Source organism: Clinocottus analis, unplaced genomic scaffold (genome assembly GCF_023055335.1).
Source record: "Clinocottus analis isolate CAN_PGR_092001 unplaced genomic scaffold, fCliAna1.0.p SCAF_11, whole genome shotgun sequence".
Classification (NCBI taxonomy): Eukaryota; Metazoa; Chordata; class Actinopteri; order Perciformes; family Cottidae; genus Clinocottus; species Clinocottus analis.
Window position 1 is genome coordinate 14,864,475 of NW_027175832.1, and position 20,872 is coordinate 14,885,346.

The following is a 20,872-nucleotide window of genomic DNA, read 5'->3' on the forward strand; positions in this document are numbered from 1 at the left end:
AAAGGGAAATATTGTATCTTTTACTTTTATTGAAATGAAAATGATGTGTCTTACAAAACAAGAATATATATTTTTTAAATCGGATATATCATTATAGATGAAACTACAGTATGTGTGGGATACAATTAAAGTACGACAGTTTAGCCCCCTCTTCCCCAGTCTACATTAAAAATGCTCAAATAGTTTAATAGTCTAATATTATAATCTGCACAATGATTAAGAAATGCAATATTTTGGCACGAGTGTATTTTCATGTCGAAAGTCATCTGTCACATGAGGAAGTGTGTCATGCCGTGACTCCTCCAGGCCGCCAAGTGGCGGTGTCGCAGTGTGAGGGGCGTGCAGTCGGATGTTGACAGGCCCTGTCGCTCTGCTCGAGCTGTGGCAGTTGGCGCTATCACGTTTCCAGAAGTCTCCGCGTTTCGCTCGAATTATCCCACCCGCTCCACATCCGCAGCGAAGCCATGGCAACCGAAAGGCAAGACCGACTCACTTTGTGAATATCACATGTTGTCACTTTTTCATTCTCTTGTTGGCCTGCGACCGGTTGTAACTTTTGGTCTCTCGTTGTAGCAGGTTCCCCGAGAGCGCCATTGACGAGAATCCACAGAAAGCTCTGGAGGTAACATTAGCGTTAGCTCGCCAAACACTAACCAACCAGTCACTGTCTCATCATATTAACCTTAAAGTGACCTGACGAGCTGTTCTACGGAGGGAATTAAAGTACAGTGTCATTAATCTTAACGTTTCTGATGTTTGCACCGATTCTTACACTAACTAAGCGAAGCTAGCTAAATTAGCCTATGTTTCCTGCTAGCGTCGAAGAGCACGTAGCTAACGTTACTTATGAGAACTTTACGTCACAGCACCAGTTGTGTGTTAGTATGTATTTTGTTCGAATTCAAATCTAGTACTTTGCGACGTTTCGCAGTCGTGGGGCGTTATTACTAGATAACGTTGGTGATATATGATAGATACATCCGGCAGTCAGCATGATATGCATGCACACTGTATTATTCAACATAGTCATTGAGAAGTCAGTCACGGATTCTTGCGTTATTTGCTTTGTCTTAATGACTTGTTAACATCTGCTTACGTTTCCTTCTAGTTATGTGGTCATTAATACGTGTTTGATTCAGCCTGCGTTAGGATATCTCATAAAACTTTCAAATGTGTCAGCATGCCAGTGTCAGATTTCTTTTTAGTGTGACTACTTTTCCATCATTACCTCAACTCCAACTGCATCGAAACAGTACTGTGAGCCTTCTACCTAAAACCCTTATTTTCCTTGTAGGAACTAAATGAGGCCTTGCAAGGAGACTCCGACAATGCTGAGTGGTTTTGCCAGCGTGCCTATGCACATATACTTCTTAAAAACTACAGCTGTAAGTCTGTGGACTCATGTATTGACGTGAAATGTTATTCATAAGTTAACACAATCCTTTTGAATAAAAATGCATGTTTATTTGTTTGTCCGAAAACATGAATATAACATAGTGTTGTTTTCTTTTTTTGCAGGTGCTGTTGATGATGCCAAAAAAGCACAGCAGCTAACACCAAGCCTTCCCCTTGCTTTCATGCGAACAGGGTGTGTATTTTAATATGATAAAAGAAATTAGGCAACATCTCAATAATTTTTATGTTTTTGGCCGATGTGCTCAAGCAAAGCTCCTGTTGATGGACCCAATGTCTCAGTTGTTTTGCAAAATCTGGAATGTATAGTTGATGGGTAAACACAACTTCTTCTTTTTTTTGTTAGGATCACATCTGCTATGAAAATTAGACCCAATATTCCTGGTGCTGAAGTTGAAGTGATGTTAAGGCCAATGTCAATAAGACAATTCTTTTTCTCCAACCAGCCAAAGTTTCTGTACAATAATTGTTTTAGTTATTTTACTTCGTTGTGTATGTCGTCAGAGGTCACTTTTAATTTTTCAAGACTGTCTGATCTAAGTATATGTGGCATGTTTTTTTCTTTCAACCGCAGAATTGCAGAATACTATCTGAGCCACTATGAGTCAGCACATGCAGCTTTCACTCAGGGACACCAGCTGGATGGTGAGTCTAGCCTGGAGTACAAACGTCCCATCCTTCTACTCTCTATCAACCACTGTTTGCAGCAGTGTGCTGTCTGTTTCACTCTCCTCATTGAATACAAAGGGATGAACCTGTGTCCTCTTAGCTTTAGGGATAAAATGCAATACAATGATACTTCTGAACATACAAATTTGATTAATTGATCACACTCTACCCTTCTGCTTGTCTGGCAGCCGGTAAGAGTATTACAGGACACTTTAAGCATAGTTCTAGTCAATAGTTTAACCAAAATCGTAAATTAGGTCTCGATGTGCGGGTGATTTAATTGCAGGTAACTCTTTTTTTTACTTCATTGATAGTTATTTCACTGACAAAACAAAGCTTACTCTGTTCAAACTGACTACAAACAACCTTAAAAAATTTAAAATTCTGATTCCATATTTCTTTGTGGTATCTAGCCATGAATTAAGAGTTTACGCTTCTGTTTTTTCTTGACTCCACATTTCAATTGTATTTCTATATCATGGGACCCTGTCTGTTATTTTTTACATACTTGATACTGTAGTTGATGCTCGCGGCCTTCTTTTGCCTCCCCCTTCTAATTTTTTATTCACACCAAAAGCGTTGGAAATATTCGCGATGCGTTTACTGCGTCAGTTTACACGCTCATTAATAATGCTTTGTTCATACCAAACACATAGTAAATGTTACTCATGCCTGAAAGTGGGCGTGGCTTATCTTCGTGAAAACAGTCACCATTTTGCCATCCACCATGGAAATAACCACTAGTTCTGCTTTATACTTGTTGTGTAAACTCCACATACGTTGGAACATCAAACGCCAGTTTGATTCAGCAAAGACAGGACAGTGGTGATGACGAGCGGAGCTTCTCAACACTTATTGGCTTACGCAACTCGGCGTAACACAAATTTTTCGCCAGAGTTGGAACATTTTAACTTGTGCAAATTTGCATCGCGTCAAACGCTCTGTTCGCGCCGGTTCAAAAGCGTCATTGCTTTTCGCAACCTAACCCGTCTGTGCATTGACTTTGCATGTAATCTACTCACGTGTCAAATTTTCAATGCTTTTGGTGTGAATGCAGCATAATGAGTAAACTATTTTAAATCAGCAACTACAGATGTTTTACAAGTGCTACACATCCAGATTACAAAATGTGTCTTTCCACATTGCTCACAACTATAGACATTGTCAACCTAGACAGCATTACCTCTGTTTCAATATTTACCTCCGTTAAATAATTTATCAGTGACCTGTTAGCCCTATTTTTTATGTATTTGGCTATTGAAAAAAAACAAACACCTGGAGCTCGCCAGAAGAGGGTGAACATTGGGGTGGAAGGAAAGAATTTTAAACAAATTTTCAGCAAAACAGATTTTGCTTGTAAAAATGCACAAACTACCACTAGTTAGTTAAACCACTTCACACATTATTTAGACCTCACTTACGCCCACAAATGTTTCCACTATATTCTCTAATCGGGCCTCTTCTTCATCAATGTTTATAACATAACAAAGCAAGTCCAAAAAACATTGTCTTTATTGTGTGTGATTTCCACAGTTTCTGACAAATCATTTGAGATCTGGATCAAGCGGTGTGATGAGATGATGGCAGGTAAGTAGCTGAATTGTAAACTTCTATAATGCCTATATTTTTGTGTTAATGTTAGAGCTGATGCTGGCCTTTGATTGTAGGTTCATTTGGATATTAAATTGTTTTAATGGATTCAGAATGTCCAAAGATGTTAACTATTAGTAAACAATATGGCCTGTGGCGGTTTCAGTTGAAGAAAAAAAAAATTAATAGTTTCAGGTCTCCAGAGTCCGATTACCAGTTGCACTCTAAACTTCTCTATGCTATTTACTCCACACTATTAAACACTCAGCTAAATGGCACAGTCAGGGAGCTGATCAGCCCATCTGATCAAACAAATGAGCTCGCACACACACCCGCGAATCCACGGTGTGAGTGTTTAGGCAGGGCTGCTCAGTCCAATAAAAGATGCATGCCATGTCGGGGCAGTGTGTTTCTGTTTGCTGGTGATGCCTGGGCCCTCTGGATCATCTTGAGTAAACAAGAGCATGAGTTTTGACAAACACGTTTCACACCCGCATGCACACGTACTCCAGAGAGCGGTAAGATTCATCAGAGTTAACGTTACTGATGTTTGAAAGCCCCCGATGAGACCCAACTCCTTCATAGGCCTGCTCATAGACAGCATGCATGCACACACACACACACACACACACAAATGCACACCAGAGTGTACATCACGCCCGCCCCCCAAAACTTGAAAGTACCCTACTTGCGTCTGCTCACGCTCACACAAGCGGCACAACTTTTTTTCTTTCGATGATGGCGTGTTTACCATCAACCAACACACACACGGCACCTGGTTATTCCATCACATGTGGCACCCTGCTGGTTTAAAAATACACAAACTCTGACACGCAGTCTTTTTCTCCAAACACCCTCCCAGGCCCTCCTCACCATTTCAAACGCGACCTCATTAAGACGATATTAACACTCCTCCCGTCATCTCTCTCTCTTTCTGTTCTCGCTCTCTTCCTCCCTCCCTCTCTGTAACAAAGTCATTGAATAATGTATGATAGCATGCTGGTAAACGGTGATCAGGCCTGCTTGGGCTCACAGGGCTTTTAATGGGCGTGGACGGACCAGTAAAACAAACTGGTGTAAGATGGGAAGTATGTGTGGCGGCACTGGCAGGGTTCTTATGGTCATGAAAAGTTCAAAAGTCATGGAATTTGAAAAGAGTAATGGCTGTTTTCTGATGCTGGGCAGCCTAGAAACCAGAACAGTGGACTGTGGCTGCCAAAGCCACAGGGCCAGGAACACGCCTCAGCCGGCCTGTGGTAGCAGACATCCAAAACAACGTCATCTATTTTTAGGACTTTTATGAATTTGAATTGATGAGACTAAATTAATTTGTTCTCTAGCCTGCTAGACAAACAGTTTTTCCTCTTTCCTTTTTTTCAGTTAAGTTTTTATCTTTTCAATTAATCTTCTTCACCCCAAAAGTTACGCAATAAGAAGCTACTTTTTTTTTCCAAAGAAAAGTTATGTCTTTGTCTTTTCACACAAAAGGAGCCTCATGCACAACCTTATCATAGACAAATATTTGATGAATGTAGGTTATATATTTGTGTAGTCCTGATTTACATGACTACAGGTTTACAGTTGTCACTTATATTTCAAAAAGAGTTCTAAATGTAGTTTCTCAAGTAAATTGTAGCACACCAGTCCACATGAATCAAATTAAACATATTTTCTCAGCAACAAAAAAATGCCTATGGACATTTTTTTAGGGAAATGTGAGTCGTGATGTGGAACTCTTTCTGCTGTTTTAAAGAAGAACGAAAAAAATCTATATTTTATTTAGAAACCTTAAGCAGGTGTTTATGTTTCTACTTGCCACTCGCCCAAATTCTTCTCTCTTTCCAGGGCAAACGCAGATCAACAGCAACAACAGGGTGAGTTCCTCTGCACGGCCACCTGGTGGCATTGTTGCTCTCAGCATCGGCGGAGATCATCATCCTTGTGTATGCTCCTGTTCAGAGAATGGGAGCCTAAGCTTCTTTTGTTATGTTTTCTCTCATTTCTGTCCTTTTTTTCCCTACCTATTTTTGTTTTATCCCTCTGCCTTCCCGCCGCATCCTCCTCTCTAATTGTCTCTCCATCTCGGGGGCTGAATGACCGAGCAGACACCAGCAGTTCCACCTGTGAAGTAAGTGCATAAATGTAAATACGGCTTATCTCGGCATCTGTTTAATGTTTTTAGTGTTTATTTTATTTATTACACCAGCGTGATAATTATCCCTGCTGCGTCAAAGCCGCCATGGTCTTTATGTCTGTGAAAACAATGTGCATAGATGAGACATGCTAATGAGTTGCTGCGTTTTATTATTTTAAAGTTTTTGGTTTCAGGAAGTTTTCTATATTCATAATAGCAGTGGATGAAATGGCAAAGGTTGTTACATATTGTGTGTGTGTGTGTGTGTGTGTGTGTGTGCGTGTGTGTGTGTGTGTGTGTGTGTGTGTGTGTGTGTGTGTGTTACAACAGACATGACTGGTACCAAACAGAATCTCAAGTCATCGTCACGGTCATGGCAAAAAATGTACCCAAGGATGGTGTGTGTGTCAACTTCATGGAAAAAGAGGTATAAACACACACTTAAGTGCAGTGTTGAAGTGAAGAGAGACTTTGTTTTCTTTCTTTGTGTGTGTGGAACATAGATGGATTAGCTCTTAGGTGTTTCCTCAGGGGGCCCCATTAGATGGGTCTCATACACATACACACACACACGTACACACACACACTCCCCATGGACCCAACTATGCCTCCAGTGGTGCCTTGTTAACATTGCTCCCAAAGTACAGATCTAAGAACAATTTACCCTCCCCAGCTTCTCCAACCTCCTAATTGTCTGTAGATAGACGGCATAGCTGATCTAGGATCAGCTGCGAAGCCCTCCGGGAACAACACTCTCTCTTTCACTTTTCGTGTGCTTCTTCCCGCTTCTTTCCCTCTCTCCGAGGGGTAACTGCAGGGCACCCCAGGGAATGCCATTGTCTTTCCTAATAGAATAACAAACTGAGTTTACCCCATTTCAAAAGAAATAGTTCACTCGCTCTGAATCCCACAGTCACTTGTTAAGCTTCCTCTGTCTGTGGTGTGAAGTACAGATAAGTTCATATATTTTTTACTAGGTCAGTATATACAAAAGAAATTAAAGATGAAAGGCAGTGGTTCCACTTCTTTTCCCTGGTGACTGAGCATGCAGCAGCTGTATACCTACAGACAGCGCAGGGATTCAACTGGAAATGAATAATAAAGCTTTGATAGTTTTGTGGAATTGCCCAAAAGCGACTTTGGCTAACTTTCCAAGTTTTTATCCCCCGATAAACCACTTCTCACACACAACTGGTCCCAAATCAGAAAGTCCACTTCTTGTGAGGTGTTAGGTATTGATTTGCAACAATTACAAGTCCAAGTATTGTACTTTTGATGAGATGAGATGATAACCGCTGAGTTGTTCCCCAAATGGACCGGTTTGAGTGCTTTTCTATATAAAGGCAGCATTTGCCAAGAAGTGGTGTGGAGATTTGGGCCACAGCCGAGTCCATGTCCCTCTAAACCAACAAGCCACCCACCCAGTCGTAGTGAGTGACAGGCTGTTATGAGCTGTCTGACCCCTCATCACTGGTCACTCTGTGGCTGAAGGGGACAGAGGCGAGAGAGGATACTCCTGGCTGACAAAACCAGCCACATCAGACGATTATTCTTGTGGACAAGCTGACAACTTCAACACACAAACACACACTCTGTTTCTATTTTTCTTTGGTTTGTTTTCTAAAAACAGCAGTTAAGTCAAATGAAAAATATTAATGCTGCAGTCTTAACACAGGAATTAAGTTACTCTGTCATTGTTAGTATGGCCATATAGCGGAAAGCTTGACACGGAGGTTTACATGGTGGCCACCCCGGTGTTTATTTCACCAACATTAAGACAAAACAGGACAGTCATGGTGTACCACGGCAGCATGTGGCCCCATCAGCAATGAACTCTATTGCAGAGGCAGCTTTATATAGACTGATACTGATTAGGACCTCGACCCCACCACAGTACAGGTAACGCTGCCCCTCCCCATAACACACATTTACCTATACCATAATACATATATTTTTATACATTCCTATCCCCTAATAATAATAATCTGCATGATCTCTATTGGTGCCACACATCGCCATAGAGCTCTTGTAAAGCCCGAAAGAGGAAAATCAACCTTACAAACCCCCCTCTACTAATTATCACAGGGTATCTCCCGGAATCATAAATTAGTGCTCAGGCACCCTGGAGACTCTTTTAGATGGAACACTCTGGAGAGGAGATACATCAGAAGTAAATTACTTAAACACATTGCATCTTATTTGACTGCACTAAGAAACAGTTCATACTACAATCAGTTGTGTGAACAGTAATGGATGGTATTTATTACAATCATCTAGAAAGAACAAACATGGCAGGTCCAAAGGTCCAATTTACCTCGTTGACTTACGGCCCAACGTAATGGCGGCCAATGAGGGGTATAAACACCTAATGTCTGGTGTATGTTCTCTCTTCAGCTCTCTGCCACGATACAGCTGACGTCAGGGGAGAGCTGTAACCTCGAACTGCACCTCCTGCACCCCATCGTCCCTCAACAGAGCAACTTCAAGATCCTCACCACCAAGGTATCACGTCACTTTTAACTTTATTTAGCTAATCCAATAAGTGAAGAACCTCAACTTATCAACGAGTAGTCCACTTTTTCCAAGAAGCAAATATCTTTACACTCTGGTCGACATATTCAATGGTTTGATGTGTTTAACAGACATCTTTGCTGTGATGCAGGATGTGCTTATGAAGCAGAAACAAAGACTTGCGTGCTTTCAACTACACCAATTCTGTTTAATGGTCCATTGTGCTCTAAAATGCACATCAAAGCTTCGGGATGCGTGTTCTCTGATGATGGAGCACACAGGACACAAAAACATACCCCGAAGAACCTGCTACCTTTTGTCCTTTCTTGGGTCACAATGACCACAACTAAGCAACACTCAGTAACTTGAGATGATAAAATGGCCTCAAAGTAACCAAGTCGGATACTGCCTGGATACTACTTTTTGAATTCGATCCACTTGAACTGAAAGATGAACTGATTAGAATTTCAGTAAAGCAATAATTCCTATGCTAATTTGACCACAGCACACAAATGTCTAAAAGCATCAAATCATGAGGTGGTGACATTTTGGACGGACATAAATGTGAACTGCAACGTGACCGATTGGCAGAGTCATACAATAGCGAGGCGGTAACTTGAGTTAAAAATACCAGGCTAGAGGGTACAACATTAGTTCTCTTAAGAATCTCTTTCATATCCAAGCCTTGGTTTTGTAACTAAAATATTGCTAATCAAAACTAAATTGAACAGATTCTGATCTAATTGATTTGGGAAATCAGTGGCGGTACGCAGCCCTGTCTGATGGTGGTTTTCAGATGTTTTTCTCCACACCGAGCCCCAGCCGCAATGGAATATAAAACTGTTTACCACTTTACAACTTTTTTCCTGAAACTGAAAAACATAAACAAGCATGGAAGAAACAACATTTTTAGGTCATGAAAGCACTGCAGCAAAGTTTTTGAAAGACGAAAAGTTGTTTCCGAAACAGTGAGGACACCGCGCGTAGCCTCGCCATCAGACTGGAGACACTCAACAGTAAAGAAGCAGACTATTAAACTTGTCAGGGAACATGTTTTATGTGCCTAATAAAGAAAATATGATGTAGTAACGTTATACACTAGAGAAATGCCGGCACTCCTTGGACTACGCTTCCCATCTCTGAAATGCAATTTTGCCCCAGTGCATCACATGACGTGATATTATCTTTGTCTTCAGACTTTTATTGTATTTAATAGCCGATCATTAATTATGCTTTGTTTCTTTCTCAAAGATGTTAATGACTCGTATGATAGTCGGATAGTGAATATGGCAAAGAAGGAAACCGTGCAGATGTGAGGTTAAGCAGCTCACTGAAATTGACTAATCATTACCACTCCGAGATTAAAATCTTAAATCTCTTCAATAATTTAAAGCAGTGTAAAGCAGCCTGTCACTACCTATAATTCCTTAAAGCCGGTTAAGCTTACTGTAGCTGAAGTAGAAATATATATATTTTTAAATCCACTCTGACTATATACAGTGTGGCTCCTGTAGAGACATTAACGGAGTTCACACAAATCTGCACTCCTACACACACACGCACATTTATCAGGGCTGTACTCGCTGAGAGTTCCTTTGCACTGTTAAAGGTGATTATGGGCCTAATGAGTAGGAAGGGCACTTTTTACTATAAACTAATTAGTGTGCATTAAAGAGGATGTGGGCTAACGAGTGTGCTGGCTGAGTGTGTGCTGATTCAGGGCTGATTCTAAACCTGCCTCTTGATCCTCAGGCTGAAACCTGACAATGGACTACTGTCAGGTTTCCGCCTGAGGATCAAGAAGCAGGTTTTGTGTGATTTGTTTTGATTTTCTTTTTTTAATCGTTAAGGAGAAAGAGATTGTCTTTTAGGCAATTAATCACTCCGGTCTTGCCAATACAGTGCTGAAGTTATAGCCCTGCTTTCTTCCACAAGGAAGAAGAATTTCCGAAGAACTTTTATTCTGATTTCACCTAGGTTTTCGGACGACATCTTCCAAAGTGTATTTACTTGTATCCTATTGTAAGTAACTCAACGAAAAGCTTTCGATTGTAAAGTATGCTTCGGAAAAGATAATCAATCATAATTAACCAGTTGTTAGCTTTTCACACAGGTTGTCCACTCATATTCTCATATCTATTACTTGTATGTCGGGGGAACATTCTCATCTGGTTTCATCTAAATCAGACATTTTGACAACATTGGGTCAGATTTGCTGAGAGAGTGCGTAAATTTTGGCCTCTTTCACACGGATTAGAACAGCGGTACCACCGCGCTCCGACACCCGTCATTTCCATAGGCTTGCATGGCACGCCCACATCTTTTCGCGGTGTCGAGCAAAGCTTTGGCTGCGCTGTGAAATAAACCCAGCGGGCAACGTAGAGCCAACTGTGTGGAAGACGCTTAAGGCTGCGTCTCATTATGCATTCACTTGCCGGACTGACCCTGGGACTGCCCTCCAGATGCAGTTCATCCACGGGAGTCTTAAAAATACATAATAATTCAGTGATACTGACTCCACAAAGTTTACTTCGATCAAAGTTGAATCTCACATGAGAAGGAAAAAGTGTATTACTTTTTAAATTATGATACAGCAATGTTGCAGTTATGGGCGACCTTTATGGAAATGAAAAAGAAATGCAATAAGGCGAACCAAATGTACACAGGCCACCTACACGAGTAGCGCGTATTGGAGATGATATTGATACAGCTGATGTGAGTCTTGGATACTGAGGTAAATGTGTTAAATAAATGTCATTTCAAAAGACAGAACAGTGCAGCTTATAATAGGGGCACTGTGGGGATTTTCAACAGCCGTGAAAACTTCAGTGAATTTGGCTGTTGCGCTTTAAAAACTATAATACAATAGCAGTGTTATTGTCAGACAATAGGTTTCAACAGTCTGTCATGTTCAAACCCAGAAGAATGGATTTCTTTGGCCACTTCGGGGCAGCGGAAATAAGCCACTTTTCCATTATCTCCGTTTTTGGTCCCCACCAGCTCCTGAGGTAGATGTCTGGTTCTTTAGCTAATAAATGATCCACTGTGTTCACAAGCCAGAGGTTTCGATTGGTGTTAAGTAGGTAATGTACAGTACAAACACCAGCCTATATATTATAATTCTTTGTTTTTATTAGATCTATATTTGCGTAACATGGATGAACTAGCATTAAAAAAACCTTTTGTTAAGTGCCTAAAAAGAAATGCTTTGGTATCAACATCCCCAAACAAGCCCAGGCCACAGAGCCTCTGAAAGCAATGAGGACATTTATTCTAGTTTATTTCACAGCGAGGCCGCGGGGGGAATGAAGGGCAGTGCATGATCACAGGTGCTGAAAATATACACTGTATGGTGCCACAGCAGCAAAAATTGGTGGCATTACATAACTTGACCATCTATATTGTGTGCATTATATCCACCGACTACACGGTGCCAAGTGGAGACTGACCTGCACAGGAACTGCCCCCCCCCCCCTCTCTCTCTCTCTCTCTCTCTCTCTCTCTGTGGAAAAAAAACACTCACTTTTCCATGGCAACAGCAGAGACTGCATACCAGAGGTGCACGTGGGTTGCAGCTTAAACAAGGGCTCAGTCTTCTAGAGACCACAGCTGAAGATGGTCTTGCACTTATTTTCTCGTCTCACTCTGCTGTTTTTGTTGTGTTTCTTTTACCTCTTTCTTCCTCATTTATGCTCTTTGTTTTGTCTGCCTCTCTGTGACCTGTCTCTCTTTCTCTCTCTCACACACACACACGCACACACACCTCTCTTCTACATCTCTAGGATAACAAGAAAGAGAGTGTTCAAACCCTCCTCCTCTCCCACAAAGGCCTGCCTGTTCCCTGGTCCAATGGGCTCCACCGGTACACATGGCGGGCACACACACACACACACACACACACACCACAAACTACAAACTCATAAGCCCTCATTGGCAGCATTCAAATGTTCAAGACGGCATAACGGCACCTCAAAACTCTACAGGTGAAATGTGTGCGCACGCCAATGTGAGGGACCCACTCCAAACCGACAGCTTTCTCAATGCTTGTCTCATTTAAATGTTTTTGAGCCGTTTCATATTTCTGAAGCCAAGGAGCCACTCGGGAGAAAAATAAACATTCAAATGAACAACGGCATCAGCAAATCAAGTTTCCCCTAGATCGGCATGCATCCCTAATGAGCATTTTGGAAGGAGGAGTGAAAAAAAATGCTTTGCCCTCACAGCTGTAGATTCCTAACCAATGTTGGCCTGTCTGTTTCTGTAATAGGCTGCCCTGCACTCTTCGCTCCACAATGTTTACGCTTCATCTCCTCGCTGTCTTTAAAGACAACTTAGCAGGGGGAGGCTAAGCCGGGCGTGAGTGTACACACACACACACACACACAAATACAGAGGCTGAACAGTAATCTTTCAACACACTTGTGCCATTTACACAAAGTATTTGCAGTGTGTGTGTGTGTGTGTGTGCGCGTGTGAGTGTCGTCTGTAGCACATCATCGTCAGTGCGACCTCCTCCTGTCCTCCACCACGACAGACATTCCAACCGCAGGGGTCACCGCGACAACGGGGAGCCAATTACACACCAGTGTGTTTGATCAGAACAGACGGCTGCTGCGCGCACAGACACACATACGCACACTCTCACTCGGACACGGTCACACGCACACGCAATTTCGGATCCACACTCGCTCGTTCATTCACTTCCAAACTCATCTCCTTTTGGCAAATAGCAAAAGTGGCGTCTCCGCTCTTTAATTTCCACGCCTGTCAACGTCGAAGAATGTTTATATTTATTTCATTTATGCGTCTTTCTTGCCGAGTTTGTTTTGAAATCCCAGAGGATCTGCAAAAAGAGGGAGACGATGCTGGGTGAGGAGTTATGGCAGGGAGGAAAGGGGGTGGTGGGGGTGAGAGTTACAAACGCATGTGACAAACGACACGGGACCCCAGTGCCCTTCTGTAAATAGCATGTGTGTGTGTGTCCACATGCGTTTGTGTGTCTTGTGCAGTATTGTATTGTCCAGCCCAAGGGTCCTATGGGTGGTGGCCCCCGAATGTGGCTCTGCTGTCACATCCCTTTACGAGCCATCTTTTCGCCTGTCACACACACACACACACACATATATACACACACACACACACACACACACACACACACACACACAGAAAGAGAGAGAGAGAGAGACACACACACACATACACACACACACACACACACACACACACACACGGCGCCTGGCCTGCCATGTCCCTTAGAAGCCAGGAAGCACAGATGTGGCAGCAGATTAATGTTGTATGGCCCAAGAGCACGCATAGAAGCGCACACACAGACACACACACAAACACACACACACACACACACACACACACACACACACACACACACACACAGGGCCGCTGCTTGAGTCCTGCTGCACTTCACACTACAGAAAGACAATTTGTGGCACCTGCCAGGGATGGTAATTTTAAGATGTTACATTTTCCGGCCTACCGTTTCTGTTCCGAGACTTCTCTGATCATCAACTAATCAATTTATAACCGCATCTGTCTGTCACTCAATTTAATTAATTTGTTTGATTTTTGGTGCTGTTAAGCTGTAAACATTTTTATTTCCGCTGTGACCTTGGCCATTTGGCATGTATATTTTTAAAGGTGCACAGTAGGAATGTGATCTATTGGGGTTTAAAGGGCATATTTCAACGTCGGAATGTGTAACTGCTCATCCACAGAATAAACAAAACATGTAATGAAAGAAAAAAATCTAAAGAACCATGTTTAATCAGAATTACAAGCACTGATACAGAGGCCGTATTAGTACAAAGTATCTGTCAGCCATGAGAGCAAGTTGGCATATCAGCACTTACAAACTAAAGTCTGGAAAGCACCATGAGACCCCTAACCGAGCTCAAAGGAGCCTCTGCCCAGATTGCAGGTGCATCTGTCAAAGAAACAAGAAATTATTCAAAATGCCAAGAGGAGCCGTCTCAAAAATCGATTGAAATCAGTTTATCAAACACAAACAGTCGCACCTGATCAAAGTGGTTTAATAAAGTAACATAGAAATGTGTCCCGGATAATTTAGTAATTCTATTCAGAAGCCAGAACCAGAAAGAAAATCAATTCGCATTTATTTTTTTATGTTAACTTTATTGATTATTCGTCTAATTGTTTCAGCTCGACACGGCACGTCACTGCTGAGGAAAAGGAAAAAAGTCGTCATGTTTTTTGTTGCAACCAAACGCAGAGCCATAGTATTCAAATTATTGATCCAATTAATCCCAAAGTGAGCTGTTATGAACCTGATATTTTTGTAATAAGGGAGCTCGTCTTTTGTGTTAATGATTTAGCCAAGAGGGTTTCATGCAAATCCAAGCTTTTGAAGTGCTCCAACAGATGGGAGACTCTGCATCGCCTATGCATGAAACCAATTCAATGAACTTAGTGTTGCCTCCAGAATCCTGGATGCCCAAAATAACTTCCACCACCTCAAAACTCTGGGTGCGGGCTAATGTGACACACCTCTGGAAGTGTGTTTTTTGCAACGGTGATTTAGTTGCTTCAATATGAAAGTGCCTGCTGTTGAGGCCAGACTACACTCCGAAAATCTAGTTCCTACGACGGGACGTTAGATCGTATCGGAAGACAAAAACGTTTATAACTGAGCCACGTTTTGATATCCGGTTGAAACGAGGGACAAGAGGTGATGAATAATTGAAATGTGGGTATAACGCAGTTTCTCCTGGAAGGCATTCATTGTGCAGTTTATAACCTGCTTAATTTCTCACCTCCTCACACCTTGTTAATCACAGCATGAAGTAGGATAGGGGGGACTGTTGTTCCCGAAAAGTTAACAGAAATTGTCAACACAGCCCTCCCCCCACCCTAAATTCTGATGTCAGAAAAGATTACCTCACAGAATCCAATTGTATGCAAAAGACTTTGCAAAAAGCTGGGTGACATAGTTTTTTGAAAGATGAGTATGAATTATTTGGGGGGTGACCTGTATTCTCAGCAGGGATCTTCTTTTTTTAGTCTCTCGGCCCCCTTCGCAGGTGAGCCAAAAAAAAAAGTTAATTTCGGACACCGCGGATGCCTTCGAGAGAGAGAAAGAGAGAGAGAGAGAGGGGGGCCGTTTTTCTGCGTGGCCGAAAGCGCTGACACGCACTGAAGCGATCCATCAGTGTGCCGCCACTCGCTCCGGCTCATCACCTCGCCGGAGAAGGTAGCAGCGATCATGCACGCCTCGTCCCACCACCACTCCAACCCCCATCCTCCTCAATCTGCACCCCAGCACTCGCGCCTCTCCCAGCGCTAGTCAGCCTCCTCATCTCGAGCCTCGTCTACCTCTCGGTTTTTCCTCCTCTCCTCTGGCACCCTCATAAATGAATCATCACATCGCCCAGCAGAGCAGAAATGTTCCTTAATTGCACCGACATAACCAGCGCTGTCTTTCACATGCACACACATCAAACGCACACACACGGCGTTAATGGGGGGCGGGAGGAAGAGGAGGGGGGCTTCACGTGTCTCACTGGTATGTGCCCTGTCAATGCAGCTAAGTGTTAAAAGTGTGTGTCCATGTACTCTCTCCCCTCATTGTTTTTCTCCGCTCCCATGTTCTCCGGTGTAATGATTTGGATCAGATGATGCTGTGTGGAATTAGGATCTCCCTTCTCTTCCTCCCCCTCCCTGCCTCCCTCCTCACCCCCCCCCCCCCCCTTCTTTGCGCCCGCTCGCTCCGTCTCTCACACTGGCCCTCTGGCTGACAGGCATCTCGTTAGTGCAGTATGTCTGTCAGTGAGGTTCGAGATTGAGCTGTGCCCCCGCATATCCCTGATGTCTCTCTCTCTTTCTCTCTCACTCACACACACACACACTTTCTCTCTCATACGCACACACTCACAGAATGAGTTGACGACGAGCTCTGAGCAGACAGCCTCTCTGGCCTCAATAATGATCTGATGTCCTGTACTTTGAGGGTGTCACTTTAATGGAAGTGTTATTTTTGTCCTGCACAACAAAGACATTTTTTTTTTTAAATCTCCCTTGTTCCTTCTTCTTCTTCTTCTTCTTCTTCTTCTTCTTCTCCTTCTCCTTCTTCTTCTTCTCCTTCTCCTTCTCCTCCCCACAAATTGCCCTTCTCTTCTTTGTCAGGTGGAGTTCAAGATGAAGAAGACAGATGCCATCAGATGGGAGAAGCTGGAGGGAGAGGGACAGGAGTCTAACATCAAACACTTCAATCCAAGTCAGTCCACAGCCTCTGCATTTACACTCTTACCCCCTTAACGATCCTCCTGTCTCTGCTCTCATCTATCTGCTCCTGTCTCCCTATCTCCCTCACCCTCTTCTTATTTCTCTCTCTCTCTCTCTCTCTCTCTCTCTCTCTCTCTCTCTCTCTCTCTCTCTCTCTCTTTCTCTCGTTCTCTCTCTCTCTCCCCCCCCCCCCCCCCCCCCCTCCCCAAAAGATCAATATGAGCTCCTGTGTTTGTCTGTTCTGCACTAAAATGAGAGTGGGCAGTCGAGCCCTGCTAGAGTCTTTCATTAGTCTGACGCCGAAAGTATACAGGGAGAGGGAAAGGTATGACAGCAAAATATGACTCAGTATTTTAGCCCACACGTTGCCATTACTGACAGGATTAATTACTTATGTAAGTGTGTGTGTGTGGAGGGGGGGGGAGTAAAAGTTAAGTGGGCAGCCAAACCATCCTTTCCATGCAACCAGCTCAGCTTACAGCTCGGACTACTGTTGCATTTAAACATGATATTTGACATCTGATTTTTATGGGATCACATTGCTGCATGTCCACACTTGGCCTGAATATGTCGGCCGCGTGTCTGCTGCTGTATTTATGTAAATCTGCGTCTGGATTACATTTCCCGCTCTCCATCTCTTGTTGGGATTATAGTGGCGCAATGGATGCTGAAAATATAGAAATCAAATCACAACGTGATCCTTCAGAGTCTTGAGTCTGAAGAATCAGTGGCATAGTGAGCAAAATTAGTTCAGTGAATGCGTCTTGGGCAGATTTAGATGATAAAGTTGAGGTATCAAACTGCACACAATTCAAATTTCAATGAATTGTGAGCAATAAAATGTTTGTTTTCAGCTTAATGTCTTGTCAAATGCCTCTCCGCTGGTTTGAAATCCCTCTGACTTGGTCTCAATTGAAACCAAGTCAGAGGGATAAAACTATATAAACTGGAGCCTACCATTTTGTTTTCTCCTCCATCAGATCAGTACCCTTCGTCGTCCCCTATTGCCGGCAAATGGGACAAGATTGTGGTGGACATTGGCGAGGAGGAGAAAACCGAGAAGCTGGAGGGAGACGCAGCGCTCAACAAGCTCTTCCAGCAGATCTACTGCGATGGCACAGATGAGGTCAAGCGAGCCATGAACAAGTCCTTTGTAAGTATTGTACTTGAGTGCCGAGACAGTTTTGCCATCACTTAAGCCACAGTGGTAGTAGCCAACGAGGATGCAGGGAGATTAAATTGAGGTATTGTTATGAACTCCAGCATAACGACATGTTCTGCTGGTGCGTCCTCTCCAAATTCACAATTGAAAGGCTATTCTTTCTCCATAAAATATTCAACAAATTGACCTTCATCCCCGAGAGAAACACATTCCATTGCAATCCCTCCGATTGTTGTCAGGGCCTTTCGATCAACACAATGAATGTCAATCTCATTGGTGGTGCTCAAAAGAAAAGTCAGGAGATCGTCAAAGTTGGCAGACTTTGCCCTCCGGGGACCGCTAGTGTCATTTCGTGGCAATCCAGCCAATAGTTGTCGAGATCTTTCTGTCTCGACCAAAGTGGTGGACCGGTCGAAAGACCGCCATTGCCTTCCAGAAACAAAAAGTCTTTAGTTGCTTTGTAGGGGTTGTGAACACTTTTGCTTAGCCTTAGGGTCTGGAATACAACTCATGTACTGTGGACTAATTATCTAGTTAATGAGATTTCTTAAGAGTGTATTAATGTGAACAGAGAGATGTGCGCATGATGATTGCAACTAGATGATTGGATGATTAGATTAGTTGATGATGATGATGATGGGGGTAATCGACATTCTGTTTTTTTAACAATATAGTCTCACGACGCTACACTTAAAAAAAAAATTAATTATAATTCACTGTCATTACCTAAAGCTGACACTGTCGTAACCTTCATTTTTGCATTTGCTTTAAACAACCCAGAGCACAAGACCTCTAAAGAGAATGAAGGGCATCTTGTGTGCAAGTCAGCCTTTTGAATTGTTTGACTTTTTTTGTTTTATTGTGAAATAACAAGAACATGACAAATGAGTTGTTAAGAGATTGAATCTTGTTCATCGATAAGCGTCAAATGGAACCGATGACGCCAGCGGGGTGACCCATCTTGGAGGTTGTCATTTAACTACAGCGTTGTCTCTCATCCCCGTGCAGATGGAGTCCGGCGGTACAGTCCTGAGCACTAACTGGGTTGACGTGGGCAAGAGAAAAGTGGAGATGAGCCCCCCGGAGGACGTGGAGTTCAAGAAGTACTGAGCGCTTCATCCCCCCTCCCTCCCTTGTTCTTCTCACTCATCCGCCTGAGCTCCAGCAGGAGTGCTTGTAGCGCCGCAGCCTCTGTGACCGTGCACTTCTTCTTATTCTTCCTCCTCCTCTTCCCAAACCCTCAGTTGTGTGAAGCGAGCCTCGGTGTTCCCACTTTCACTCGACCAAACCACCCCCCAACCCCTTACATATCTGATTTTAAAGGCCAACGGACTATAAAGGGAAGTCTGTATTGAAGTTGTGACTAACGGACAGGGGATGCTCTAGTTCAACTTTCAGATCATTCTTCTTTTTTCTCTCCTCTGCATCTCTTTTTCTTAAAAGCGCCCACAGCCTTTCTATTTCGGGGCTTTTCATGACTTCCTGTTATCGGCACTTGTATAATAAATGTAAAATTGTTAAGAAAAATAAAATAAGAACCGGTTGGGATGTTTAACTGGTAGCTATGATTGCATTTTTCGGCTCGTGCAGTTTTTTTTTTGGGCGGGGGTTCCCTGTTCTCTCGGTAAAAAGTCAACAGTATCCTTTTGCAAACTGGCTCCTCTGGAATGTGTGTGGCGTGTCAGCCAGAGGCTTATCACCGGTCGTTCCCTCAATGTGATTCAAGCTTCGGTGTAAATAAAAGATTTGTTGTTTGGCTCACTAACTTTGTCTCGCGTTTTATGGTCCGTTGTCTCTGGAAACTGCTTTGGACAGGTTGGGGAAAGTAGGAAGGGATCCCGCCAGATGGGTGAAAAAAAATAAATAAACAGCAATATATTATGACGGAGAGTCTTGCTCTGTGATTATATGCTGTGAGGAATTAAATGTGGCATCGCTGATATGAGTGCAGAGCGGTTCAGATATGGCCGACAGCTTGAGGTTTGCGTATTGCGGCTCGATTGGTATCGAGACGAGCGAAGCCCCGAAGCTGTTTGGCCATCAGGCGAGGATGCGGCCCTCGAGGTGGAGTGGTGATTTCCAAACGGCGAGTTGGAACAGCGGGCGCCTTCGTTGTTCTCCTACCACATGTATGCAGCGGCTGTAACAGTGAGGGGGCGTCCTGCCGTGGCAAGAGAGCATTAATATGGATCAGCCTCCAAACCGCATCATCAAGCCTCTCACACCGAGTTAAGTGTTAAATTCATCACACATCGTTTCATCTCTCGTGACGATCAAACGCCCGTTTGTGGCTCTGGCTGGAACTCTGAGCTTCATAACACACACACAAACACACACCCAGATACACACACCGCAAACACACCGCCCCCATCCTTACCCCCTACCCCTGCCTGAGGCAGCTCTGTGACATCAAAAGGAGCTAAGCGCTTTGCATCGTGGGTAAGATCTGGGAGCATGACGGCTACAGAGTCTTTAGTCTCATTAAAGAGTTCTAGAGCTGCAACTCTCACATTAAAGGACTCTGGAAACTTCATTCTGCTCATCCCTTTGGAGCAGCTACCAGATGTGACACGTCTCCAAACTGAAAAGTGTTTTTGAGTGTGCGAGAGAGAGGGGGGCGAGGGGGTGGTGTCCTAAATAAACCCAATAATAAGTTATTAGCAATATGTATAAACAGGATATGAAGTCATCAGGTCAATCACGCACACACACACACAAAGTGCCACTATAAGGTTTACTTAAAAAAAAAAAAAAGTTTATTCACTGATATTGCACTTTGAGCTTCTTCAATGCAGATGAAAGCACGTTTGGCGATATCGCGTACAGTACATCGTTTTAATGAGAGCTATTCGCGAGGGTGAAACACAGGAGCCCAAAAATATTCCTCGGCAGAGTGACAACAAACAATGGGTTCTATTGAAGCCAGCCGACTGCCATTGAAACACATGGCACCCTATACATTTATTTACATCACAGAGTGAAAGGAAATGGAACAATTACGAGCGCTATAAATACAAGTATACGCTTTTCCTACAGATAAATGGCTGGCGTTATACATATGTGAAATCACTGCAGGTGTCAAATCGATCGATGTGTTTAGTTGAAATGGGTCAGTCGGATGTTTGGTATCAAAACCTCTG

The 20,872-nt window shown here is 43.2% G+C and overlaps 1 protein-coding gene across 2 annotated transcripts; it reads left to right on the forward strand.

Moving 5' to 3' along the window:
• The first annotated feature begins 344 nt into the window (after positions 1–344).
• On the forward strand, positions 345–19,493 carry sugt1 (SGT1 homolog, MIS12 kinetochore complex assembly cochaperone). Of its 2 annotated transcripts, none has more exons than XM_068571029.1 (13): positions 345–478; positions 574–622; positions 1,295–1,385; positions 1,519–1,588; positions 1,988–2,058; positions 3,616–3,669; positions 5,518–5,546; positions 5,778–5,800; positions 6,137–6,233; positions 8,201–8,308; positions 16,472–16,562; positions 17,551–17,723; positions 18,741–19,493. In XM_068571029.1, exons 1-13 carry the CDS (start codon positions 465–467, stop codon positions 18,840–18,842), a joined length of 972 nt encoding a protein of 323 aa, XP_068427130.1. In that variant the 5' UTR covers positions 345–464; the 3' UTR covers positions 18,843–19,493. The 2 variants fall into 2 exon arrangements, with proteins under 2 accessions (XP_068427130.1, XP_068427131.1); XM_068571030.1 differs by having other exon boundaries at positions 358–478; positions 577–622.
• Positions 19,494–20,872: the final 1,379 nt, after the last annotated feature.

Excerpts from the sequence above, each read along its gene's own strand:
- sugt1 (XM_068571029.1), top strand. Across the intron at positions 3,670-5,517 it reads GTGTGATGAGATGATGGCAG|GGCAAACGCAGATCAACAGC; the intron begins GTAAGTAGCTGA and ends CTCTCTTTCCAG. Across the intron at positions 16,563-17,550 it reads CATCAAACACTTCAATCCAA|ATCAGTACCCTTCGTCGTCC; the intron begins GTCAGTCCACAG and ends CTCCTCCATCAG.